The sequence below is a fragment of the Oppia nitens genome, unplaced genomic scaffold (genome assembly GCF_028296485.1).
Source record: "Oppia nitens isolate AA-2021 unplaced genomic scaffold, nextdenovo-longstitch-racon4-pilon3 scaffold2_pilon_pilon_pilon, whole genome shotgun sequence".
Lineage (NCBI taxonomy): Eukaryota > Metazoa > Arthropoda > Arachnida > Sarcoptiformes > Oppiidae > Oppia > Oppia nitens.
The window spans coordinates 8972312-8998772 of NW_026533210.1; the positions used below are offsets into that span (position 1 = coordinate 8972312).

Here is a 26461-nt window from a genome sequence, read left to right on the forward strand (position 1 = left end):
ATTGTTTATTTAATAATCAATTGATTTAAATTGAAATAAAGTACAATGAAATGTGAATTTTGCGTTTACACTTAATTGGTGTACTATTAGTTTAAATTAGCTAAATTAATAATTGTGATGAATTGAAAAAATATATTTTTTTGTAATATAATCATTATTTAATAAGTTGGGAATTGTTGAAAATAATTATTATCTTTAAAACTAATCAGATTATATCATATAATAAAAAATATATATATATAAGTGTATAATAAGGTATAATGTGAATGATTTTTGCGATGACTTCTATCGAGAGGACATCAATCGAAATGGACATAAAAAAGAGTCATTGGATATACAGTCAAATCCCGACGCGATTTGTATTTGTATTTTTCAGTTTCTTCGGCTTTGTGTTGGCTTATGCTTACAAAGTGGTGCTGAGTGTGGCCATCGTGTCAATGGCCGGCGAAAAGCCGAAGACAAATGGGAGCCGATTGGACGACACGTGTTGGACTAATGATAGTTTCAGTGCATCTCTAGCTAAAAGTGATCATAAGGTGGGAGAGTTTAGTCAATGGGATGATCACACACAGGCCATCATTTTGGGCGCATTTTTTTACGGTTATATTATAACACAACTGCCGGCCGGAAATTTGGCCGAAAAATTTGGTGGTAAATGGATTTTCGGCGGAAGTATTTTAGTTGCAGCTATACTATCGTTGTTAAGTCCAATGGCCGCACGCGTCAGTTATGTACTATTTATTGCCGTAAGAATTGGTCAGGGATTAGCTCTGGGAGTATTGTTTCCCTGTATTAATGCAATGATATCGCGATGGATGCCTAAAATGGAAAGAAGTCGCGGATCAACACTTGTATTCACGGGATCACCGATTGGAACAGTTATTACTCTACCATTGGCTGGAGTTCTCTGTGACAGTGATTTCTTAGACGGCTGGCCATCCATTTTCTATGTGTTGGGTATTGCAGGCTGTGTTTGGTTTGTTTTGTGGGCACTTCTCATACATGAAAGTCCTGAATCTCATCCGTACATCACTACTGAAGAGTATGAATATATTATATCAGATCAACAACAGAATAGAAATAAAAAGGTTTGTTTACTATTATGTATAATAATTATACAAATAAGTAAACCTATATTATTAAACATAATTAAATAAAAATAATTAAAAATTAAACAAAAATTTAGAGAAGTGTCACCCCATGGAAGGACATATGGACGTCAGTTCCTGTCTATGCACTTATAATAACACATTTCGGTCAGAACTGGGGATTCTTAACAATATTAACATTATTGCCCACATATTTCGAGAAAGTGCTGAATCTTGAAGTTAAAAATGTAATAATTTTTCTTAGGTTTAACTGAAGTAATAATAATAATATATTAATTAATTTGTTTAAAACAAATTGAATATATATATTGAATAGAATGCATTGATGTCTGCACTGCCCTATCTTTGTCAGGCAATTGTTGCTTGGATTGCATCCTTCATAAGTGATAAACTAAGACAAAGAGGAACCGTTAGTATTAATGTCATCCGCAAGACTAACAATACAATTGGTATGTAATCATAAAATAGATTTTTTAAAAATTAACAAACAATTAATCTTTTTGTTTTAATCTTATTTATAGCATTCATGGGTCCGGCTCTGTGTCTAATAGGTGTAGCATTTGCCCGATGCAACACAACTCTTAGTATATCACTGTTTATATTGGGAATGGGTTTGAATGGTTGCAATTATCCCGGCTTTAATTCAACACACGTTGATATGGCACCAGAATATTCTGGCACTTTAATGGGTATTACTAACAGTATTGGAAACATTCCCGGTTTTATAGCACCGTTGGTTGCCGAAGCTTTCTATGAGAAAGGGGTAATCAAAAAAATATATTTAATAATATAGTTATTAAATTAAAAAATAATAATAATATACTGTATTTGTTTGTCACAATAGCACACATTAACCAACTGGTCGTATGTTTTTTACTTATCCGCTGTTATATATATTATCAGTGCATTAGTTTATATAGTGTTTGCATCGGCAGAGTTGCAGACATGGGGTATATCTCGTGAAGAGACGATTCAGTTTAATAAAGAAAAACGTTTTAAAAACCCTGAATATAATGTCGATAAAGTTGTTAATAATATTTAATAATATTTTTTTTTAGAGATAATTGTCTGACACATACTTAATATAATTATTTCTACGATTGATATCGTATTGTATTATATTATATTAATAATATTATATTAATAATTAATAAGTCATTTTTAAATATTGTAAAAAGTCATTCACTTAAAATATATTTCAATATATTTTTTTAAAAAATTTATCAGTGTAAATACTTTAATGTATTACTATTTAATTTTAGTTAATTAAAAATTTTATTGTCAAACAAGTAGTTGATTATATCACCAATGAATGAGAAAAATTTATTTATTTAAAAAAATATTATTTATGTTATACTCTCTCATCACTTAATTATATAATAATAATAATACTCTAATAATAAACATTGACTAGAATTACAGCAAATTTTTTGTTTAGTATCTCAATCTCACTATTGGTTTTTTTTGACATAAACTTGTATATCAAGTGTAGTATTTCAATAGCATAGGTGTCCGGTTTGAAAAAAAACTATATTATTGGGTCACAAATTCATATACAGTTAATATGATTTCAAACTTTTTTTATGTTTTGTTGTTTTTTTTATTCAGTGATGACAAACAATTTTTTTAATTATAATTTTTATTTGTTATATTTTGATTATTAATAGTAATAAATTAGTAAAAGTTTGCAAAACTTGATATAAATTTTAGAGTAAAAATAATGAATAAATATATACATAATGTTAAGGTAAAAATGATGAATCAAAATACCCAATGATCATGGTAAAATTTATAAATTTTATTTGCACAAAGTGTGTTGATCCTAATCAAGACATATACTATATATTATAAATCAGTTGTTTATATATTATATTTAATATTTGTTTATTAATATTAATTTTGTATTTAATATTTGATATGATTAAAATAAAATTACAATTTTTTTTAATATCATGAGATATTTATTACTTTGGTTACACTTTACTATTTGGTCCACACCGGAGGCGGGGGGGTGTGATATAGACAGATAGTACTTGATGTCTAGTATACACATGTAAAATATGTAATTTATGCCATCAAAGTTTGTATCTGGGAATGCTTTATAGCATTCTCAACTGGTTTTTTTTATTTATTCAATTAATTTTTTACAATAATTGCAACAATTTAATTGCACATGAAATTTAACAACACTAGACTATATTAATTAATTAATAATAATTTATTTTTGATAAATATAGATTATGACAATAATTATTTATTATAAGATTGTTTGTTTTTTTGGTTGCAAAATATAATCAGGTACGTTATTTAAGTAAATATGGATTCATTACATAATATATATATATATATATATATATATATATAGTCTACTGTATAATTATCTTATCTTAATTATATGCGAGATTATAGTATCTGTAAATAATTTAAATATTAATTATATATATATATCATAATATAAACATTTATCACAATATGTCACAATAGTTAAGTTATATAAAAAAGCAATATTGAAATTATCAATATTAAAGTCCATCAATATTTTAAATATGATTTTTTTTTTGTTAAACCATTACCGGTAACAATCAAAATGTTGTTTTTTGTTGTTATAATTATTGATCGATTGATTGTGTGTTGTTTTTCCCCCCACTAAGCAACACTATAACCATTAGTTTTAGTATTATATTTGCAAACATCGGTAGCTTTGGCCACGGCCTCCATCAGCAGTGGCCGTAAACCGTGTTTTTCCAAGTGATACATAGCCTGAATGGTACAGCCGGCCGGTGAACACACGTCATCCTATTAATATTTTTTTGTTTGTTTGTTTAAAAAAAACATTTATTGATTTTTATATTAGTATTATTTGTATTTGTAATGTCAATCGATAAGCTATTAGTATAGATAAGTAGTACTAATAGATTATACCCTAAGAGCTGCCGGATGTTTATCTGTCTCGAGAACCATACGGGCGGCTCTGTTTGATAAATGATAAAAACAAATCAATTAATATTATTTATTATTTGTATTACTTAATTGAATATAGAGGTATAGGTACTGTATATTTATATATCAAAAATCGTACCCAATTAGTGTTTGCGCCACTAGTTTTAGCGATAGATCTCTGGGTATTCCTTGGAGGACACCGGCATCGGCCAGTGCTTCCATACAAGTGTACAACTAGTTGTGTGTAAATATATATATATATATATATATAATTAATAATTAAAACAAAATCATAAATTGTCATTAAAAAAAAACTTATCATACATAAGCTGGTCCCGAACCACTCAGTGCAGTAACCGCATCAATAAGCGATTCAGGTATCTCTTCACACATACCGACACTTGTAAACAACTTTCTGACTGTCTGTGCGTCAGCTTTGGTAGCTTTAGTTCCGCACGAGAAGACTGACGCCCCTTCTCTAATGAGAACCGGTGTGTTTGACATTACTCTAACAACTCGACTATTGGCGGGTAATGCCTATAAATCGGAATAATTAAGTTATAAAACTGTAATGACATTTCACATAATATAATTATATAGGAATACTGTATATAATTAAATCAATAATAATAATAATAATTTTGTTATAAATCTTACCGTTTCATAGGTTTCTATCTGTATTCCCAATGCTATTGATATTAATAAATGATTAGACGAAACATTTGAATGAATCTCTTGAAGTAGCGCCGGTATCACAGGCGGCTTAACTGCCAGTATAACTATTTCTGAATTGTTTACCACATCTTTATTGTCGTAAGTGGTTCTGCAGCCCAACGACTGAAATGCAAATGTATGTTGAGTTTAGTTAACAATTAAAGTACCGGTAGTTATACATGTACTGTATATGGATGCACACAAACATACCTGAGTGTCCTGATGGCACTTGAAGTCAGCTTTGGGAGCACTGGCCAATATCCTATCAGCTCTAGAAATGCCTTTTAAAAAAATATATGCCCAAACATCGCATATTAATTAAAAATATATCACATATTTAGACAAACCCATCCCTACCCGCTGTTACCAATCCCTTCATCAGAGACTGGGCTATCTTTCCGGCGCCAATGAATCCTATCATTGATGCTTCTGCTTAAATGTATAGTAAGTGATGACCAGATGTAGTATTAGTGGACCAACTATGCTATCAATCATTTATCGTATTAGATTAATAATATAATAATTTATATCAAGTTTTGCACACTTTTACTAATTTATTACTATTAATAATCAAAATATAACAAATAAAAATTATAATCAAAAAAATTGTTTGTCATCACTGAATTAAAAAAACAACAAAACATATAAAAAAAAAGTTTGCAATCATATTACCTGTATATGAATTTGTGACCCAATAATATAGTTTTATTTTTTCAAACCGGACACCTATGCTATCGAAATCCTACACTTGATATACAAGTTTATGTCAAAAACCAATAGCGAGATTGAGATACTAAACAAAAATTTGCTGTAATTCTAGTCAATGTTTATTATTACAGTATTATTATTATTATATAATCAAGTGATGAGAGAGTATAACATAAATATTATAATATTTTTTGTTTAAAATAAATAAATTTTTCTTATTCATTGGTGATAATCAACTACTTGTTTGACAACAAAAATTTTAATTGCAAATTAACTAAAAATAAATAATACATTAAAATATTTACACTGATAATAATTTTTAAATATAAATTTATGTTATCACCTAGCATATGTTTTAATCAATTTTTGATAGAAATTATTATATGTAGTTTTTTTATAACAATATATATATGAGTTATTATGCAAATTTAGTTAAAACAATTTGGTTATTATATTCAATATACTGTAGTCGTAATTATTACTATTAATAAAGTCAAGTATAATATCAATTAAATTGATTGTCTGATTGGTTGGAAAATTGTTTATTTATTTTGTAATACCTGTTGTGTGATGTAATGCATTGACAGTACAGTAGTAGTAGTGAAGCCATCAGTCAATCACATGGTTTGCATACAGTTTGTAGTGTTTTTGATGAGAAAGAGAGAGAGAGAGACATGACTTCAAGCAAAGGTCGACAACAATTACCACCACTTAAAGTAAGTCTTAAAGAAATATAAGTTAATTAAATAAATAACTGATTAATTGAACTATAGATACTGTATTTTATTATTATTATTATTATTATTATAATCACTTATCATATTATTATTATCGCCACAAAAATAACAGGTCCTATGTCTTCATGGATATCGACAGACAAGCGTTGCATTCAAATCAAAAAGCGGAGGATTTCGTAAACTCTTGAAAAACAAATTGGACTTTGGTTTATATATCTATATATGAATATATTAATCAACAATTGATCCAATTGTTTAGATCTAAACTAATACTGTATTTTATCTCTACAATTAACACACAGTTTTCATCGATGGCCCACATTTGGTGCCGACGGGTCCGCAAAATCCTGACGGAACAGATGACTGTAATTTGTCATTTATTAAGCAATTTGTTAATCATGTATTGATTGCATATTAATTACCAATTGATATCACTTTTCATATTAATTAATAGCCAGAAGCTGGTGGTTCTCTGATGTCGATCCCGATTACTTTAGTTCAGCACAAGAGTCGGATATATGTAAAGGATTTGATCAGTCAGTAGATCTAATTAGGCATACATTTGAAACACAGGTTTTTTTAAATAATAGATATCTATTAAATGGTTTAATTTCGTTAAATATATTTAAAACGTAAAGTCATTGTATTTTTAGGGACCATTCGATGGTATCTTAGGTTTTAGTCAGGGATCAGCTTTGGTGGCATTGATTTGTTGTCTTAAACAACTTAAAGGTATTTTTTTATCTATTTATGATAATATATTGGGTTAACTATCAGACTATCTCTCATTTTTTAAAAAAAACTAGAATTCAATTACGACCTCAAGTTTGTCGTATTGGTCGCTGGCTTTCAAAGTCTATCTGCATCTCATTTGAAACTCTTTGACCGACTCGACAGTCAACTTATCGATATTCCATCGCTTCATATAATCGGCGAATCAGATCAGGTGATTGCCAAAGAAAAAAGCGTCAAATTGTCAAACATTTTCAAGAATCCATACATTGTCTATCATTCCGGCGGACATTTAGTACCGTCTAATTCATCCAATAGACAAAAGTTTAATGAATTTTTTGATTTGTTTTATTTAAAATAAAAAAATTTTATTCAAAAAAAATTAATAATCAATTAATGGATCAAATTATACAAGTCTTTGATTATCATATCGATATTCAAAGAGATGACCAAACGATTGATTACATCATTTGTGAGTACAATGACTGCAATATATTTTTGAACCTCAAGTCACGTGTCATTTGTGTTGTGATGTAAACAAACAGTTGTTTCAAGTCTTAAAAAAACTGATGGCTCGACTGATCCAATGTTTTTGGTCGCTAAGACTTTTTTCTAATCGGACATCAGTGGACACATTGCGGACAACGAGACAGACATTTCATAACAAATGTCCACAAGTTGTTCAGCCATTTCAACACCGATTTATTCATCCAAGAAGTCTTATGTTTAAAGATTACGTCATCATAATTGTGTCCATCTTTGGATCAAATTATCTAATTAGACAATATTTCAGTAAATCAAAGAACAGCTTCGGTGACAATATTGGTGATAATTATGTGCCATCAGATCAATCACTGTCACAATCTTCACAATGGATACAAAATTTCATACAAAAGTTTGTTCCCTTAAGAACTGTTCAATTATTCATAAAAAATGACAATAAAATTGACGACAAATCACTGCCACTATCAAAGAGGTTCAACTTTATTGCCGACGTCACCGAAACTGTATCGTCGGCTCTGGTCTTCATCGAAGTTCAGGGAAGACATCCGTTCTTTTCTGAACTAAACGTCTCGATTAGTAGTGGATCGGGATTTTTGGTACATCCGTCCGGTCAGATACTGACCAACGCACACGTTGTGGCCAATGCATCGACTGTTTCGGTTAAGTTACCCGATGGCCGACTTATGTCCGGACGTGTCGAGTATGTCGATCATAGGCTCGATTTGGCCACTATTAGACTGGACTCGCGCGATGAGTTCCCGTACATAGTGTTAGGCGATTCAAATAAGTCCAGAACCGGCGAATGGGTTATAGCTATGGGCAGCCCTTTCTCGTTGAGTAATACCATAACCGTAGGTGTGATCAGTTCGCTGAAGAGAAAGTCGCATGAGTTGGGCTTAAATAGTAATGAAATCGATTACATTCAAACCGATGCGCCCATCAATATCGGTAACAGTGGTGGACCGCTCGTCAATCTCGATGGACAGGCCATCGGTATTAATACAATGAAAGTAACGGCCGGCATATCGTTTGCCATTCCTAGTGATTATGCAAAAGGTTTGCTAAAAATACTATTTTTCGATATTTTAATTGATTTTATTATTATTACCGATAATTGAAAATTTTAAAACAAAGAATTTATCGAAAGAGCCAATCGATTCACTCGTAAGACACAGACGGCCAAGAATGAGGAAAAGTTGTCGAAACGGAATCGTTTTATTGGTCTAACAATGTTATCGCTGACACCGACTCTTATCGAAGAATTGCGGACACGAGAACCCGACTTTCCCGATGTTAGTACTGGGATATTAGTCTGGAAAGTAGTTATGGGATCACCAGCTCATCTGTAATATCAATGTCATGTCTCTGTTGTTATCAAATGATTTTTTAATATATATTTTTGTTATTATCATCTTTTATTTAGTGGAGGTATACAACCGGGAGATATCATTACTCGAATCAATGGACTGACGGCCAAATCGGTCGAAGATATTTACAAAGCTCTCGAAGTTGACCAGTCGTTGAGTTTAACTGTCCGACGAAGGGATCGACACATTAATCTTGTTATTAAACCACAAATCATTGTTTAACGAAAAAAATTAGTATAAATCAATAATTTTGTTTATTTATAGTATTTATTTATATAAAAAAAAGAAACTGTTAATTAAATAATTATTTATTAGTAAATTTCACTTAATATTACATAACAATTGAAATCATTAGGAAATATATATATTTTTATATCAGAAATTCGTTGTTTTAATTAAAATTAGACTATATTTAACTGTGAAATAGTGATCTATCAATAAGTTGTTATATGTTGTGAATATGGTATAAAATTTCTATAATTACCGTATAGTCGCCACCCCAAAATTGAGATAGATCAAATTGATATAGGCATTATACTCAATTTGTTAGCCAGAGGTCGGATATGGTAAAAATTTTAAAATGTTTAATAATTAATTACCGTAATAATCAAATATTAGTAATAATAATGTAAAGTGTAATTCAAACAACAAAAAAAACTGATAATCATTAATTCACTCATAGAGTACCTTATGTTATAGAAAGTGGTCGACCTATTTGTAGTTAGTCGACCACCTATTCCTTACAATATAAGTGTCTACACCGTTAACTTGTAATTAAACACATGATGACACGTTATATTTAAATAAGGTTTTTATTTTTAAGGTTTATTAGTTGGATATTGTATTTACTTTTTTTTGTGTGTATTTGTTGTCACTGTTCTCATAAGTGATCGGATCACCAGTTCAATAGTCAACAGACTCCACAATCTATATATACCCTTCAATTTGGGACTATTTCTATGAAAACAGTTTTTAAATCAAGTAATGGGATGATAGCCATGTTTGAATTACCATGATCATTTAGGAATTTGGATATTATAATTTACAATTTAGCTAATTAGATTTTATATACAAAATAATGCTAATTTGTTGATTAAATACTGTAATATAGATAATATAATTTAATTTACGGTAATTTAAATAATATCTGTAAAGTAGTCATGGAATTACCAGCTCATCTGTAATGTCATATCATAGTTGTTATTAACAACTATGATATGAAGTGATTTTTTCAAATATATATATATTTATCATTTTTTTGTTAGTGGAGGTATACAACCGGGAAATATCATTACCCGAATCAATGGACTGACGATCACATCTGTCGAAGATATCTACAAAGCTCTCGAAGTTGACCAGTCGTTGAGTTTAACTGTCCGATTAAAGGATCGACACATTAATCTTGTTATTAAAACACAAATCATTGTTTAAAAAAAATAGTATAAATCAATATTTTCGTTTATTTATAAAATAAATAGTTATTTATTAATTAATTTCACTAATTATTACATAACAATTGATATCATTAGGAAAAATATATTTATTTATTTTTTTATATCAGAAAATTGTTGTCTCAATTAAAATTACAATATATTTAGGGTAACTGTAATAGTGATCCTAATTTGAGACTAAATGAACATTTTTTCCCGTCTTTTTGTTATCTTTTTCCCAATCTTTGAATGTCTTCAGTATCGGCATTTCATCCAATCTTTGCGGTGTCAATAGTGACCAAATAATACCTTTAGGTTTCGATAGTCGCGGCTCACAGCGGATCAGTCGTGTCGGCGTTGCTATGATATCGACAGTCAGATCGTGTTCACCAAACAGATTCTCGGGTAGACTGTCAAAGACCTGCGAGTCGTCAACTGTTGTGATGACTGGTGTGTTGAGTGGATCTATTACGCCCAGACTGACCATCATTGCATACTCGAGATCGGCAAAACCTTCGCCTTTGCCTATTCTGTGACCTAAAATAAATAGGTGTAACCAATAAATGTCACTTTAATTACTGGACACAACTAAGCAATATTGATTGGTTGGCCCAAACCTTGCATAGAAACAGCCACCGAACCGACAATAATGACATCGATAGTGATTTTTGATTGCAAATCAATTGGTTTACTAAAATTTCTGACCCCTTCCGATGAGGCACAGGTCCTGAGAGCTTCTTTACTATAGTCGCTGACAATTATTTCATTGAACAAACCGCTAGTGAGACGAGGGGTCGGAACCAGTAATGTTTTTCTAGACTATATTTTTTGTAAAAAAAACTAATTAATTGTTTAAATAATTTTTGTTGTTATTTTTTATGGGTTCAGTGCCTCCAGTGTCCGATACCGGGCCTTGAGCTGAGGTCTGTCGGGATTTATTTTGACAACCCGTGCGTTAATAAACTCCTTTTGTTTGACAACTCTATCGCAGGCTATGTCAGAGTTCTGTGTGATAATAGTTTAATGTTTTTAAAAAATGTATAATAAATGCTAATATTATTATTTATAATAATAATAATACCTTAAAGTTGGGAATCCTGTCAAACACGGGTCTGGGAGGTAGAGCTAAATCGTTGTCCTCCAAATAGGACCAAACTTTATGCCTAATCGCTGCTTTGGTAGTCATCGTTATTATTATTATTATTATTAACCTGTTTGTGTTATTCACTACTACTACTATTACTACTACAGTATATATTATAATATATAGTATATATACATTATAAATAAAATTATTACATAAATATCCCATTTAAAAATATCCTATGATATGCAATTTTTTTTAAAAATAGTAATTTTTAAAATTGTTTACAATAGATGCCGGTTAAATCTGGGCAAGGTCTATTTATTAAACTTTGAACAATTTGTAGTAGACTTTTTTTAAAAAAAAACATTTAATTAAAAATTTTTTTGAAATTTTTTGCAAAAGTTTGAAAAGTTTTTATCCCAAATGTTATATAATAGACATCATGACTAAAGCTGGTGGTAGAGGACAGGTAGTTCAACCGGCAAATAGGAATCAATGCCGTATATGTCTAAGCAATGAGAACCGGGAATCAATGATAAATCCATGTCGATGTTCAGGTACATTGAAATACATACACAAACAGTGTCTACAACAATGGGTGAATACAACCAGTAGGTTGCGGTGCAATATTTGTCGGTCGATCTACAGGTGCCGGTTCAGGCGTACGGCACCCGAACTGTTCCGATTTATGGCAAGTCATACTAAACCAATAGTTTTTGTCATAATCCAGACACTGGTAGTTGTTTGTCTAGAATATCTATTGACGACTTACGGTTCACTGATGGGTAACCACATTAGAGTCCGATGGTTTGGATTCAAACCATTAAACAAATCAGAGATTTTCTATTCAAAAATTTGGACACAAATTTACTGTTGTTTAGCATGTATTCTACTATGGAATCGATTCTTCAAGACTCTGGCCATCCATTGGCGCAAACACTATGTCTATACTATTGTCGGCTGAATAACAACAACAAGTAATAAATAATTTTTTGTTTTAAATTACCGGTTATTCAATAGATTTTTTATTTTCTAACTTTTTTAACAGTTATATATATATACTGATAAAGTAAGTACAGTATCAGTATAAAGTAAGTACTGTAGTTGTACAGTAAATATACAGTTAGAAATGATATAAATTTTATACTATAAATGCTATTTTTTTTAAAAATTACTAAAAATTTTAATGTATATTAATTAGTACTAAAGGGTTTAAATTAATATAAAATCTAATTTAAAAAAACAAACAAAAAAACTGATGATCATTATTCACTCATAGAGTACCTTATGTTATAGCAAGTGGTCGACCCTTTTTAGTTGGTCGACCACCTGTTTCTTACAATAGATGTGTGTATGTATTATTAGTGTGTACTCGTTCTTCAGGGTAGTCTCTCTCTCATACTTAACATTTTATTATAAATCTATAGCATTAATATACATGTATATATATCCTATAACTTACGGGTAAATTGACATTTTAGGCTAATCTTTTTATCCCATATAGTTTAGTATATTTATATGTATTTAAATGCATTCAGATATATATATAAACGTAAAGTATTGGATGAGTCTCTATCTGTGAGATTGAAGCCAACTATATATATAATATCACACATTATTTATAAGGTTTAGGTTTTAGAGTTTGCTTTTTGTTTTGTGTATTTGTTATCACTGTTCTCATGAATGATCGGATCACCAGTTCAATAGTCAACAGACCCCACAACCCATATATACCCTTCAATTTGGGACTATTTCTATGAAAACAGTTTTTAAATCAACAAAATCAATGATAAACATGTTTGAATTACCATGATCATTTATGCATTTAAGTTGAATATTATAATTTACAATTTAGCTAATTAGATTTTATATACAAAATTATGCTAACTTATTGATTAAATACTGTAATACAGATAATATAATTGAGTTAATTTAAATATTTTTTTTAAAAAATATGCATCAAATATGCTAAGTAAACATAATAGTACTATTGTATATGTAAATATTTAATAAAAAGTAATAATAGTTGATATTATAACTTTATTTATTACAATAAATGCACACTTGTATTAAATTATCTTAAATTTTTTTCATATAAATATAAGTTTAAAGCATACAAAAGTGTGCATTTATTGTAATAAATATTATTTTTTTTACATAATAATTAATAAATAGTTATAAAAAAGTAATGATATACTGTATACTATAAGAAATATTCATAAAAATTATAGCAAATATTAAAAAAATAAATAAAAAATATTTCACTAGTCTTAATTGTAAGTTATATAAATTTATGTAAATATAGAGTATATTAAATATTATATAATATTTTTGCTATAAAAATAAGTAATATTTTTAAATAGTTTTTTTAACTCCACATTTTCATTGATATACAATATACTATATGTTTAAAAAGTTAATAATAAATTGTGCGATTGTCCGCGTGATAAGTTAATTAAATCAATTTATAATTAAAATTTTAAAAATCTAATTTCAAAAATCTAAATTAATTAAACTAATCTAAATATATTGTGTGTTATTACTAATTTTTTAATTTAAAAAACTAATTATAATAATTAAAAAAACTAATGACAATAACCAAGAATCCGGTACTTATGTTAAACTCGGCTATTGTTTCACTGGTTGTTCACCAATGTATACAAACTATTGACAATCCGTTGCCACAAAAAGATCTCATATATCTTATAGTTTGTATTTCATCGGCCGTATCGGCAATTGTTTCACTGATTGTATTACTATTTGTTTTTAATAAAATCGCAATTTGGCTAACATTTGCCATCAGTTGCCTAATGGCAACCATTTGGATAGCTATGCTTATTGTCAACTATTTTAGTAAATAAATACTACCTTTTTTTATATAAATTAATAATAAAAAATATTTAATTTGTATTTTTTTAAATTCATATATCATAGATTACATACAAGTGATCGATGGCTTTATTTATGCAATCGTAACAATTGGTGCCGTATATCAACATTTCTGGTTAGCTAAAGATATTGATTAAAAATAATTAATTATTGCCTAAATTATTAGCTAAAAATTATTATACAGATTAGTATCTTATTTTTTATTAGATAATAATAATTAATTTTTAAAAAATTATTTTTTTAATCAATTACACAATAAAATAATTTTATTATAAAAAAATAATAATTTCATTGTTTTTTTTAAATATCAAATCATATTTGTTTGAATAAATGAGTTGTTAAATAATATAATAACATATGCAAACAATTAGGATAAATGTCACTTAAAATAGATTAAAAATAAATGTCTTTCAAATATAAATATATAAATAACTTTTAGGCAATTTTTTGATTGTAGTTTAAACCATAGGATAATACTTTATATTACTATTACTGTAAATAATATGATATTTAAATTGTTGTCAAATGCGAGCCAACCAACCAAACCAACCAAACAAACAAAACCAGAAAATATACAGAATTTTGACGCAAACGCAGAATTGGCGGTTAATATACAATAAATTAAAAAATACAGTAAATTATGAATGAGTGCTACGATATAACTAATGATGATATGAATGATATAAATATCACAGAATCGTCGGGCAATGATTTACCGCCGATTGGCGACAACCAGAACATTGCGATATCCAAACTGACACCAGAGCTCATACATAGAGCTGAGGTAGAGGTCAACGAAAAGGAGAATTGGAAGGAACGGGACATTCAGGCCTTGAGAGAGATCGTACAGAGTATGTGATTGTTTGCCAAAAAACAGATGAATTAAATATAATTTATCCTAAAATTTATAAATAATTTTTGTTTTAAAAGACAATTTGACGTCTGATTTAACATTTAAAAAAATTTGTGTTTATTTTAATCACTAAATTTTTATTTTAATATTATTATTATTATTATTATTATTCTGTTTCATCAAACAAACAGATGAAGAGTTGCTTAACTCCCAGAGCGACGACGCTTTTCTATTACGTTATCTGAGGGCCCGTATGTTTGATTACGACAAAGCCCTGCATCTGATCAAACAATACTACTATCTGATGGCCAACAATCCCGAACTGTTTGTACCGCCGAAACAATTGAAATGTGTGTTCGACTCGCAAACGATGTGTGTTTTACCGAAAAAATGTCGATCCGGTGAAGCCGTTTACGCCATACGGGCCGGACGTTGGAATCCCCGAAAATTTAATTTCGATTCGCTAGTAGCGGCCAGTATTGTTACACTGGAAAAGGCGGCCATCGATGAGGTCGTCCAAATCAATGGTCTGTTGTGTGTCATCGATATGACCGATTTCGGTTGGTCACAGTTACGCCGATTTGGGCCATCCCAGGCCAAAAAGATGGTCCATATTATCGACGAATGTCTGCCAATTCGGTTCAAAGCCATACACATTGTCCACGAGTCGACACTCGCCGACATTGCGTTCACAATATTGAAACCATTTCTGAGCGAAGAACTGCGCCAAAAGATAACATTTCACGGCTCAGATCTGACACAATTGCATCAAATACTGGCACCCGATATATTGCCCAAAGAATTTGGTGGCCAATCGGGTGCCATCAACTGTGAACAATGGTTTGACGAAATCATGTCCAGCGAGTCCTATCTGATGACAAATCGCCAGAACTATGGCTACAAAAAAGTATCAGATTTTTCCGATATCCAAGAGTTGCAAACATTTGAGAACAGTTTGTTCAGAAAATCCCAGACATGTAATGGCTATCTATTTGATTATTATAAGCCATCGAGAGTTGAATAACTAAATTGATTAATAATAATAATTATTATAATACTAATACACCGTAATGTATATGAATTGTATGAATGAATGAATGAAATGAATGATTGTGTGAATAATTTGTTGTATAAAATGATTGTTACTATTAATTATAATTAAATATAGTATTTATTAAAAAAATACTATAATTAGTAAGCTTACTAATTAAGCTAATAGTTTTTAATTTTTATTATTATTATATAAATTTTACTCTTTTTAATTTTATTTATATTAATATATATAATATATAATTTCTACTACACTAGTTGTTTGCACACATTTTTATACCACCAATTATTATTATACTTTATTTAAAATGTGTTTTTATTTTGTTTAATTAAAAATTGAAAATAAATAAAATTTAAATAAAAATATTTTTTCAAACTTATTAAATCATTATAAAAATCTATATAAATACCAATTTCTAGTAATACCTAAACCTATTACAGTATCAAATAAAAAAATATTATAAATATATGATACTATAGATTTTATACGATATATAAATATCATTTAACATTATTCACTAAATGCTACTGTAAAATGGACATTTGATATAATAGGGATAAAATGAGATTATTTTTATATATTGTATATATGAGATACAGTTTATTGAGCGCATCCGTAGAGGACATGGAGGTATGTTAGAAACCAGTGTATACAACAATATGGTTATATTACAGCTTATATATATAAACAGTATATTCTGTATATTCTGTATTCAAAAAACAATAGGAGCGCAGAATCTGACCAAAAAAATAATGCATTGAATCATATATTGACATCAAATGCCCGACACTGGGATTGGCTTTTAATTTTTGTTTAATTTTTTTTATTTATATTAATTTTATGACTTATTTTTGAAAGATATAAAATGATCTCATTTTGGTGCATATCTTTACTCGTCAAAGAGTAAGTAATAAATACAGTATTTTTTTATCATAACGTTGATTACAGTTTTAATTTTGAAAGTTTGAAATCAAATTACTATATTTGATTAAAAGGGAGAGTTTGTAATATTAATATTAAATTTTATTAATATTAAATTTGATATAACAATATCATCAATACTCTGTGTGTGTGTTTGAAAAACAGCGACTATTTTGTTAAATATATATATTTTTCGGTAATCATATATTAAATATATATTTCTTATCAAATCTGTAAATGCAATATAAGTGAATATTTTTATTATATATATAGTATTAATAATTAATAAAAAAATATTTCTTATCAATTAAATAATAAAATAGTCAATAGAAGGCTTTATATTATTAATTGAATTAAATATAAATATATTTATATATATATATATATATATATATATATTATTATAAAAATAGATTGATTATTATAACCTACAATTTGAAGTGCAAACACACACACACATACAGTAATACACATTTTAATTTTCTTGATATACACGAGCATTGAATTGTGTGTTTATTTGGTTTTTATTTCTGGGAGACGACTACACCAGTAATACCAGAATTTCAGTATCAGTTTATTTGCGCATAACTGCCGCAGAATTTACATTAAAACATTATATAAAAGAAATTCAGTGCCAAAAACATGACATCAATTGCCAGCAAAAAGGTCTTAATAGGAGCGTCGGCGGCGGCCATCGCCGGCTACTTGATCTATCGTACCTCCTGTCCCAGGTATGACCCATTGTTGTTGATGATGATGTGGACATGACTGTCCCCATTCAGCATCATTATTATAATAACGGTTAAATCTCATTTCCGCTTACTATTAGTAGTATTAAAATAAATAACCTAGTCAACGTCCTAGACAATTTTTTTTATTAAGCTAACTGTGTTATACAATGTGACATTTATATTGTATAATATTGTAGATATTTTTAGTTTTTTTGTGTGTATGACTAACATTGGATTGTAATATACAGTGCATACAATTGATGTCTTAATTGTTTCTAATATATTTATTTTAAAAAATAAATTGTTAATCAAGAAAAATTAATTGAATTTAAAATTATTCGAAAATAATTTATTTATATTAATTAATAGACAACTAATAATTATAATAAACTTTATTATTATTATTTTAAATATATAAGCCATTAAGTTTATCTATTTAGTTTATTTTAATTTTTTATCTCTATTTTTATTAGATTACTTAAATACGGTATAAATTATAAATTGTAATATTAATAAATGAATACTAATAAAAGTTTTTCAAATAGTTTTTTATTATCATATTTTTTTATTACTAACTATTCTAAATATATTAAAATATTTAAACTTTAATTTTTATAATTTATATTATTTTAAATAAAAATATGTATTGTAATTAATCAACATCTTTTTTATATAAATTATTTGCTAAAATTTAAATAACTTAATTATTTTTTTAGTTTATTTATTTATAATAAATATTTAATTTAGTTATTAAAATTTAGCAAATTTATTATTAGATCTAATATAAATTATATTTAAACCATAAGTACCACTACATGCAATAAGATACAGTATAATATTTTACTGTATAATTTAGTATAAAAATTATTAACTAAGTTATCATGTTATCAGGGCAAACTTACATCAAATTAATTTGTTACTAAGTTATTATAGTTTTATAAAATAGAAATTTTTTTAATCTGTTATCTGTTAAATAATTTTATTTTATTTGTATTTTTTGCGATATATTTATTAATCTTAATATAAAACTTGTAAAAGAAAAAGTTTCAAATCAAAAGTGTAACAAATAAAAGTGTCTTTTATTAAAAATAAATATTATTTTTAGGGGAGAAAAACAAACATTTTTAAAATAAATAATATATTAAATTGCTTTCTTTTTAAATTAATTGATTGATTATTATCAATCAATAGGATAATAGTTACACGGATTTAGATATCATATATAAAGAGTAGTGTGTTTTAAGCCCATTATAATCAATTGATGCTATTCTTGTACAGAATCTCTCTCTCTCTCTCTCTCTCTCTCTCTCTCTCTCTCTCTCAATGACTGAAGACATGCGTCAAACCAAAAGACTTTATTCTGCTTTCTCTCTGAAAATCATTTGTTAGGAAATTCTTGAGTGAACTTGAATTGTCCTCTAATTCTGGCGATAGACTACTAATAGTATTACTACAACTACTACTTATTATTATATTTTTATATTTATGTTGTGTGTGTGTGTGTCTGTCTGTATGACTATGATATTGATTAAAAAAGTACTTATAATTTTGGTAACAAATAATTTTTGCTGATTTTCATCATTGTATTACAATTATTAATAGAAATTAAAATTAATCTAACTATTAGTAACTGTTAGAAATGATTGCATAACAAAATCTCTAGTATTTCAATCAAATGTGTTCTCAATTTCTAAACTTAAGGAGATTTTAATTTAATACAAAAAGTTTTAAATTACTTTTATAGCTTGAATATACTGTATACTGTAATTATATATGGTTAATAATTAATATACTGTTTTTTTTAGAAAATTAATTATTTTTAAGTAGTTATTGTAATTAAATTTTTATTTTTACTTTTTTATCGAAACATATTTTAATATTTTACTATTTTAAAATAATATTTATTTAAGTGTTAATTAAATTTTTTAAAAATATATACAATAAATATTTAAAAATAATTATGAGGATTAAAAATAATATAAACTATAAAATATAAAACAATAAGAAAACTAGAGGCGTATATAAAGTATTAATATTGATAATATATTGATAAAAAAAATAATTTACCCCCATTAATTGCAATACACACAGTTTATACACACATATAATACTTTTATAATAAAAACTTTGGACTTTTTACTGATAATTTATTAAAATGTTAATTACTGTTTAGTATTAGTAGAAATGTCTCTGCAATTAATCAATGATATCATTATAGTGTATATAAGTTATATATAATAGTTGTGTTGGTGTTTATCGCTATTATATAAGTTAAAAGACATGGATAACATACATACTAGTATTATATATTATTTATATCAATTATATAACATTTTTTTATTAATAAAAAAATTTTAATACAAAAAAACAGTATTAAATACAATATTGTATAACAACCCCCTGAGATAATGATTATACCTAAGCGCACATATATGTCCTAAAAGGCCTAAACACAAGAATCTATGAATTTTTCCCAATGAATGTATGCGCGCGCGTCGGGAGTCAATAAATACGTGCACTTTCTCTATGATATTATATGTATCTCTGATATACAATATCTGTCTATTTCCATGTCTTAAAAGCCAACCTACTGTAGAAAACAGTTGTGTGTTTTATTTAGAGAGAGAGAACCTCCTCTTCCAAAAAAACGGTATCTTAAATCTGACTTCACTGCCAGTCCTGCTACCAGTCGTCCAGTGCTACCCTAATATAGTAGACCTATTGTGTCTGTCTTTCTTTCAACAAAAAAAATCCTCTAAAACTGTAAGACATTTCACATTTTCACAATTTTTTTTGCTGATACTTAACCATTGCTATAATTTTTATCGTTAATAACGAAAAACCACATTTTTATTTGATTTTATTTTATTACAAAACTAATTATCTCAACATATATTTTCTCTCATATTTGCTATCAATATATTGATATTAATAATAATTTTAAAAAAATATCTCTTGATTTTTATTGATTTATTAATTTATCGATTTATATCAAATTCTGGTTATATTTTTTACATATTATAATACAAGAATTTGTTGTTTTGTTTGATTTGATATCTGATTAATTAATTGATTGATTAAATCCCAAACCACCTCCCGATTAGATACCGAAACAAAATGGTTGATCAGTCAGTTCTCGACAAACTTGATGCCGGCTTCAAGAAGCTCCAGGAGGCCAACAATTGCCATTCACTGCTCAAGAAGTATCTGAGCAAAGATGTCTTCGACCAGTTGAAGACACGTAAGACAGCAATGGGAGCAACACTTCTGGATGTTATTCAATCAGGTATTCAATTGTGTGAAAAACTAATTATTTAATTAATTAATTAAATTTTTTAATATAAATAATTATAACAATAAATGATAAAATTAATAATTGTATGATTGATACTAATTAGTAAATTTGTTTAATTGATTTATCAAAAACAATTGGTTAGCAAAACAATTTAATATAAAATTATGGCTAGTATTAAAAATTGTATTACAGTTATCCTTTTTAAAAAAAAAAATATTTTACATATTTTTGTTTGAAAAAATTGATTTTATTTCTCTAATTGATCTGTGAATACAATACTAGAGTACAATAATTATTATTTTAGAAAAAATTGTCTATAATTTAGATTTTCTCAACTGATATTATATTTAATAATTAAAAAATTATTTTTATTATTATTAGCAGCTAATATTATTTTTATTATATTGGAATATAATTTTTTATAACAATATTTATTAGCATAGAAATTATTTTTTAAGAAACAAATAAATGTAATAATAGTTTCCAGTATATAATTATAAAAGAAAAACAAAAAACGGTTATAAGTAATACAGTTATATTTTTAGTGATAAGATTAATGATAAGTTATAAAAAAAATTTTATTGTATACTATTCAACACATATATTTAAAGCCATGTTTTATATAATATATTGAAAGTCATTATTGAGAGATAATAATATAAGTTATTATTTACTTTTACTTAAATATTATTACATCAATGGGTTAGCCATTAGATGCCATTTCTCTCTATAGTATTACTTCCACTGAGTAGTAGTCACTATAGCCTCGAAACTATTGATTTTATTCATTCAAAGCATTATATTGTATATATATTTTTGGTATATTTATATATATATTTAACAAAACCACTACTAATCTAAAAAAATATTTGTTATTATTTTTATTAATAAAATTTTTGTTTCTGCTCCGTTACTAAGGATTTTTAAATATTTATTATAAATTTTTAGAAATATTAAATTAAATATTATATATATTAATATTTATATAAATAAATATTATAATTTGCTGATATGTTTGCTTTAATATTTAATTTGTGTGTTTTATTTGTTGTTCAAATATCTGAATAATTATATAAAAAAATAATAACAATTCTATTATTATTAATGAATATATATTACTATTTTTTAAAGAATATTCTTTAGATTAAAATCTATTATTTTATTTTATTTTTATCAATAATTACTATCTATTCTATTCTATCAATTTTTTAGTTAGTATTTGGTTATACGTTTAAAAAAATGTAATTTAAAAAACATAATACAATATTTAAACAAACATTTAAAAAAATAATTTAGAAAAATTGTGTTTTTAAATATAATGAGAATTTTTTTTCAATTACTAAACGCTAATAATAAAAATTTTTGTCAAAAAGATATTTTTGAAATTATTTTTTGCAAATCGTTTTTAAATCTTTTTTAAATTTTTTCTGTGTTTCACATCAGTTAAAAAAATTTAGCTTTAGTTTACATAACTTTATTTTTTTATACAATTGTATTGAATTCAAAATCCTTGACATTGGAGAGGAAAGGGTTATATTTATAACTCTTTAGACAGTTTTTTGAGATAACAGTTGTTTGCAGACATAGACTCCCAGAGACACTAAATAGATATGATTTTTATTTTACAATTATTATCACAATTATGTTATTTACTCACTATTTTTTTATTTAATTTTATACATATAAGTAAAGTATTAGATTGAATAATTATTATCTCTAGTTTTTTTATTGTAGGAAATTTTTATATAACATATTTTCATATACAGTATCATAAATAAGTTTTATTATAATGTCAATAAAATATTCATTGAAATGAAATGAAAATACTACTTATTGTAATAATATACTGTACAGTACTTATGATGCTAGAAATAGATTAAAAAAATATATAATAGATAATTACATTAATTTAATTGACTATAAAATATATTACATATACATACAATTGCCATTTTTTAGTAACCTTTACTCTGTATAACTGTATTGAATATTTATAACCTTATAATAAAAATAATTTTTAAGTATATTTATACATTAAAAACAATTTTAATATATTATATTAATATTAACAAACAAATAATATTTATATCAGTAGTATATTTTTTAACATAAATGTTTTATTTACTTGTTTTTTACTTGTAATTTGTTTTAATGATTATATTTGACAATCTTATATTAAGACATGAATATATTACATGAATATTATTTTTCAAATTTTTTTAAATGACTATATAAGTCATGATTTATCTAATTTTATTTTATTTTTACAATATATTAGCATAATATTTAATCAATAGTTTTTTTGCTATAACTAATTATTAATATATAACTACAATTGAACATAAATATTGTACAAACTATTAACTAAACTACTAGTAGTTATTCTGAAAATTCTGTATATATTTAAATATATATTTATAATACGCTTATAACTAATGAGTTTATTTAAAGAATATTTGCAAATTATTCTCAATATATAATTGTAATGTTAGAAGAAAATAGGTCTAAAATTTATTTTATTTTTAATATAGGAGAAGCCAATGAAAAATAGACTACTACTCTAAGCAACTCAACAGTAATCAAATATTTTTGGCAAACAGTGCCAAAAATTAGTAGTAGTAGTTTTGTAGAGGTAGTGATAATGTCCCAGTTATTTACGATTCCTACTCTCTCTCTCTCTCTCTCTCTCTCTCTCTCTCTCTCTCTCTTTTAACAAAAACAAGTGTTAGAATTGGCAAATGTGTTGGAATTATAATAATTGTTTTATTTATTTTTAAATCTATAGATTATATTGTAAAGTACTGTACTGTATAACAAATTAAAGTAATTAAACAAAAATAAGCTTTATTTTTATAGCATAAAGAAAATTATATATATATATATATATATAATACAATATTAAATGTTAATTTAAATAATAGTTGAAAACAATTTAGTTTCGGTCAATAAGATATAGAAATAATAAAATTATTTTTATCGTTAGTTTTGAATAAAGAAATTAATATGAGTTTTAATATTAATTATACAAACAATATCATAGCGTAAAAATCGTAATACTATAATAAAAATAATAAGTAATATATTTATTTTTAATATTTACCGGTAGTTTATAGTATTTTAATCTATATTTATATAGTATTTTTTAAATATTAATTATTTTATTTTTTTAATAAAAGGCGTTGAGAACTTGGACTCTGGAGTAGGATTGTACGCACCGGTATGTAATACTTTAAACATTTTAATCAAATATTTTTTTTAAAACAACTTTTTATTATTATTATTATCAACAAAAAGGACGCCGAGTCGTACACTCTGTTCAAAGAGTTGTTTGATCCGGTCATCGATGACTACCATCAGGGCTTTAAGCCGACCGACAAACACCCGCAATCCGATTTCGGTGACCTCAGCACTCTTGTCGATGTCGATCCAAACAACGAATTTGTCGTCTCTACTCGTGTCCGATGCGGTCGCAGTCTTAAGGGTTATCCATTCAACCCGTGTCTCACTCAAGGGGTTAGACTTTTTTTTAATTTAATTTTTTTATCTATTAAATCAATTATTATTATTATTATTATTATTATTATTATTATTATTATTATTATTATTATTATTATTATTATTATTATTCATAGCAATACCAAGAAATGGAGGACAAAGTTAAGGCACAGTTGAGTTCAATGGACGGAGAATTGAAGGGAACTTACTTTCCATTGACAGGAATGGATAAGAAGACTCAACAGCAGCTCATCGACGATCACTTCCTGTTCAAAGAGGGTGACAGGTATTACACCAAACCATTTCATCTTAAATCACCAAAATCTTATTAACCCCCCCCCCCACTTAAATAGATTCCTGCAAGCTGCCAACGCTTGCCGATACTGGCCAACTGGTCGCGGCATTTACCACAACGACGCCAAGACTTTCCTTGTTTGGGTCAACGAAGAGGGTTTGCTTTTTTTAAAAAAAATAAATTTATTTTCAATTAATTGGATTATAAATAATAGCTAATTAAAAAAAATATTTAATTGTCTCAATATCACAACAGATCACTTGCGTATCATTAGTATGCAAAAGGGAGGCAACTTGAAGGAGGTGTTCACCCGATTGGTAACAGCAGTCAAAACCATCGAACAGAAGATTCCGTTCTCGCGCGACGATCGTCTCGGCTTTTTGACCTTTTGCCCGACCAATTTGGGCACCACTATCCGGGCCAGTGTTCACATTGCTCTACCGAAGCTGGCGGCCGATCTGAAAAAGTTGGAAGAAGTGGCCGGCAAATACAATCTACAGGTTCGCGGCACCCGCGGCGAGCACACCGAAAGCGAGGGAGGCGTCTATGATATCTCCAACAAGAGACGTATGGGTCTGACCGAGTATCAGGCGGTCCGGGAGATGCAGGACGGCATCCTTGAGCTCATCAAAATTGAGAAGTCACTCTAAAAAACTACCGGTGCTGCCACTGGTTTCTCCGAAAAAAAAAATTAAACCAAACACATAAACCAATTAATTATATATATATATATATATATAATTAAGTCAATTATTTTTTCCCTCAACTATTTTAGTCACATTTTAATTAATTAGTCACAAAAAAATCAAACAAAATCTAAGTCAATAACTTCAGTGCCATTGAATCGATTCAAAAGATTATTTGTTAATTATTTGTTATTAAATATAATAACAAATGTTTATATTAAATTAATTGTTAAGTTATGCACTCAATGTTTCAATACTTATATACTAATTATAAGTTACATTGAAGTCATGATTTTTTTTCAAAAAAAAACTGATGAAACGATTTTATTCAAAGTTTTAAATGATTTTTTTTTTGTGGAAAATTCTAGTCTCTGTTAAAGCAAATGATATATGAAATGTTAACAGATTTTAATCAGATATCTATTATATATAATTTTATCTAATGTTTTATTGTTATTTTAGGACATAATTGTTAAAAAAAAAATAATATTCACATTCAAAGTGATGGATAATTATTTCATAATAAGTTAAATAATTTAAATGAGTTTTTAAATTAATTAATATAATTATTAATATTATTATATTGAAATTTTTAGCCCATTTTATGGTCACAAACACATACATATAAACTTAGAGTGATATTAAATAATTTAATGCATTATTATTATTATTGTTGTTAATGGTTAAATCATAAATTATTATTATTGTTATATAACTAAATTGTTAATTATTAAATTTAATGTTATTTGAAGATATATATAAAAAATTGTTAATAAGTAAACACAATATGATATCTCTTGTGATTATTAATTAATGGCATTATTGTTATTTTAAAAGACACACAACAAAAATTTTAATGTTAATTATTTGTTAATTTTAATTCATATATAATAAATAGAAATTAAACAGATATTATA

The 26461-nt window shown here is 26.8% G+C and overlaps 7 protein-coding genes across 10 annotated transcripts; 5 read left to right on the forward strand and 2 right to left on the reverse strand.

Moving 5' to 3' along the window:
• Nucleotides 1-296: 296 nt before the first annotated feature.
• LOC128956051 (sialin-like) lies at nucleotides 297-2151 on the forward strand. Its single transcript, XM_054301731.1, has 5 exons — nucleotides 297-1088; nucleotides 1187-1336; nucleotides 1426-1558; nucleotides 1631-1872; nucleotides 1954-2151. Exons 1-5 carry the CDS (start codon nucleotides 309-311, stop codon nucleotides 2149-2151), a joined length of 1503 nt encoding a protein of 500 aa, XP_054157706.1. The 5' UTR covers nucleotides 297-308.
• Nucleotides 2152-3644: 1493 nt separating this feature from the next.
• LOC128955228 (pyrroline-5-carboxylate reductase 1, mitochondrial-like) lies at nucleotides 3645-5576 on the reverse strand. 2 transcript variants are annotated; one of them, XM_054300877.1, is made up of 8 exons: nucleotides 5436-5576; nucleotides 5121-5242; nucleotides 4974-5044; nucleotides 4707-4886; nucleotides 4374-4586; nucleotides 4189-4283; nucleotides 4032-4080; nucleotides 3645-3905 (listed from the first exon to the last, which is right to left on the reverse strand). In XM_054300877.1, exons 2-8 carry the CDS (start codon nucleotides 5182-5184, stop codon nucleotides 3756-3758), a joined length of 822 nt encoding a protein of 273 aa, XP_054156852.1. In that variant the 5' UTR covers nucleotides 5185-5242; nucleotides 5436-5576; the 3' UTR covers nucleotides 3645-3755. The 2 variants fall into 2 exon arrangements, with proteins under 2 accessions (XP_054156852.1, XP_054156851.1); XM_054300876.1 differs by having other exon boundaries at nucleotides 5121-5247.
• Nucleotides 5577-6073: 497 nt separating this feature from the next.
• On the forward strand, nucleotides 6074-7477 carry LOC128956052 (esterase OVCA2-like). Its single transcript, XM_054301732.1, has 7 exons — nucleotides 6074-6187; nucleotides 6321-6414; nucleotides 6511-6573; nucleotides 6663-6781; nucleotides 6862-6940; nucleotides 7015-7264; nucleotides 7384-7477. The coding sequence occupies exons 1-7, from the start codon at nucleotides 6146-6148 to the stop codon at nucleotides 7475-7477; spliced, it is 741 nt and encodes a 246-aa protein (XP_054157707.1). The 5' UTR covers nucleotides 6074-6145.
• On the forward strand, nucleotides 7399-9039 carry LOC128955303 (serine protease HTRA2, mitochondrial-like). Of its 2 annotated transcripts, XM_054300965.1 has the most exons (4): nucleotides 7399-7412; nucleotides 7486-8500; nucleotides 8579-8789; nucleotides 8868-9039. In XM_054300965.1, the coding sequence occupies exons 2-4, from the start codon at nucleotides 7510-7512 to the stop codon at nucleotides 9031-9033; spliced, it is 1368 nt and encodes a 455-aa protein (XP_054156940.1). In that variant the 5' UTR covers nucleotides 7399-7412; nucleotides 7486-7509; the 3' UTR covers nucleotides 9034-9039. The 2 variants fall into 2 exon arrangements, with proteins under 2 accessions (XP_054156940.1, XP_054156939.1); XM_054300964.1 differs by lacking the exon at nucleotides 7399-7412 and having other exon boundaries at nucleotides 7459-8500.
• A 1388-nt stretch (nucleotides 9040-10427) lies between these two features.
• LOC128955456 (methenyltetrahydrofolate synthase domain-containing protein-like) lies at nucleotides 10428-11457 on the reverse strand. The gene is made up of 4 exons (XM_054301128.1): nucleotides 11323-11457; nucleotides 11133-11246; nucleotides 10859-11060; nucleotides 10428-10778 (listed from the first exon to the last, which is right to left on the reverse strand). Exons 1-4 carry the CDS (start codon nucleotides 11425-11427, stop codon nucleotides 10429-10431), a joined length of 771 nt encoding a protein of 256 aa, XP_054157103.1. The 5' UTR covers nucleotides 11428-11457; the 3' UTR covers nucleotide 10428.
• A 3398-nt stretch (nucleotides 11458-14855) lies between these two features.
• Nucleotides 14856-16133, forward strand: LOC128956204 (alpha-tocopherol transfer protein-like). Its single transcript, XM_054301891.1, has 2 exons — nucleotides 14856-15068; nucleotides 15262-16133. Exons 1-2 carry the CDS (start codon nucleotides 14858-14860, stop codon nucleotides 16092-16094), a joined length of 1044 nt encoding a protein of 347 aa, XP_054157866.1. The 5' UTR covers nucleotides 14856-14857; the 3' UTR covers nucleotides 16095-16133.
• Nucleotides 16134-17503: 1370 nt separating this feature from the next.
• LOC128955467 (arginine kinase-like) lies at nucleotides 17504-25766 on the forward strand. Of its 2 annotated transcripts, none has more exons than XM_054301141.1 (7): nucleotides 17504-17773; nucleotides 20878-21059; nucleotides 24245-24285; nucleotides 24363-24581; nucleotides 24701-24849; nucleotides 24917-25014; nucleotides 25114-25766. In XM_054301141.1, the coding sequence occupies exons 1-7, from the start codon at nucleotides 17685-17687 to the stop codon at nucleotides 25506-25508; spliced, it is 1173 nt and encodes a 390-aa protein (XP_054157116.1). In that variant the 5' UTR covers nucleotides 17504-17684; the 3' UTR covers nucleotides 25509-25766. The 2 variants fall into 2 exon arrangements, with proteins under 2 accessions (XP_054157116.1, XP_054157117.1); XM_054301142.1 differs by lacking the exon at nucleotides 17504-17773 and adding an exon at nucleotides 20317-20536 and having other exon boundaries at nucleotides 25114-25763.
• The last annotated feature ends 695 nt before the right edge of the window (nucleotides 25767-26461 follow it).

Coding starts and splice junctions, on each gene's coding strand:
- LOC128956051 (XM_054301731.1), top strand. CDS start 309: ATGGACATAAAAAAGAGTCATTGGATATACAGTCAAATCCCGACGCGA. Junction 1,559..1,630: donor CAAGACTAACAATACAATTG/GTATGTAATCAT, acceptor TCTTATTTATAG/CATTCATGGGTCCGGCTCTG. Junction 1,873..1,953: donor AAGCTTTCTATGAGAAAGGG/GTAATCAAAAAA, acceptor TTGTCACAATAG/CACACATTAACCAACTGGTC.
- LOC128955228 (XM_054300877.1), bottom strand. CDS start 5,184: ATGATAGGATTCATTGGCGCCGGAAAGATAGCCCAGTCTCTGATGAAG. Junction 4,081..4,188: donor GTGGCGCAAACACTAATTGG/GTACGATTTTTG, acceptor TTTATCAAACAG/AGCCGCCCGTATGGTTCTCG. Junction 3,906..4,031: donor AACATCCGGCAGCTCTTAGG/GTATAATCTATT, acceptor AAATATTAATAG/GATGACGTGTGTTCACCGGC.
- LOC128956052 (XM_054301732.1), top strand. CDS start 6,146: ATGACTTCAAGCAAAGGTCGACAACAATTACCACCACTTAAA. Junction 6,782..6,861: donor GGCATACATTTGAAACACAG/GTTTTTTTAAAT, acceptor TTGTATTTTTAG/GGACCATTCGATGGTATCTT. Junction 6,941..7,014: donor TTGTCTTAAACAACTTAAAG/GTATTTTTTTAT, acceptor AAAAAAAACTAG/AATTCAATTACGACCTCAAG.
- LOC128955303 (XM_054300965.1), top strand. CDS start 7,510: ATGGCTCGACTGATCCAATGTTTTTGGTCGCTAAGACTTTTTTCTAAT. Junction 8,501..8,578: donor TCCTAGTGATTATGCAAAAG/GTTTGCTAAAAA, acceptor TTTAAAACAAAG/AATTTATCGAAAGAGCCAAT. Junction 8,790..8,867: donor ATGGGATCACCAGCTCATCT/GTAATATCAATG, acceptor TCTTTTATTTAG/TGGAGGTATACAACCGGGAG.
- LOC128955456 (XM_054301128.1), bottom strand. CDS start 11,427: ATGACTACCAAAGCAGCGATTAGGCATAAAGTTTGGTCCTATTTGGAG. Junction 11,247..11,322: donor ACAGGATTCCCAACTTTAAG/GTATTATTATTA, acceptor ATTATCACACAG/AACTCTGACATAGCCTGCGA. Junction 11,061..11,132: donor CCCGGTATCGGACACTGGAG/GCACTGAACCCA, acceptor CAAAAAATATAG/TCTAGAAAAACATTACTGGT.
- LOC128956204 (XM_054301891.1), top strand. CDS start 14,858: ATGAATGAGTGCTACGATATAACTAATGATGATATGAATGATATAAAT. Junction 15,069..15,261: donor CTTGAGAGAGATCGTACAGA/GTATGTGATTGT, acceptor TCAAACAAACAG/ATGAAGAGTTGCTTAACTCC.
- LOC128955467 (XM_054301141.1), top strand. CDS start 17,685: ATGACATCAATTGCCAGCAAAAAGGTCTTAATAGGAGCGTCGGCGGCG. Junction 24,286..24,362: donor GAGTAGGATTGTACGCACCG/GTATGTAATACT, acceptor ATCAACAAAAAG/GACGCCGAGTCGTACACTCT. Junction 25,015..25,113: donor TGTTTGGGTCAACGAAGAGG/GTTTGCTTTTTT, acceptor ATATCACAACAG/ATCACTTGCGTATCATTAGT.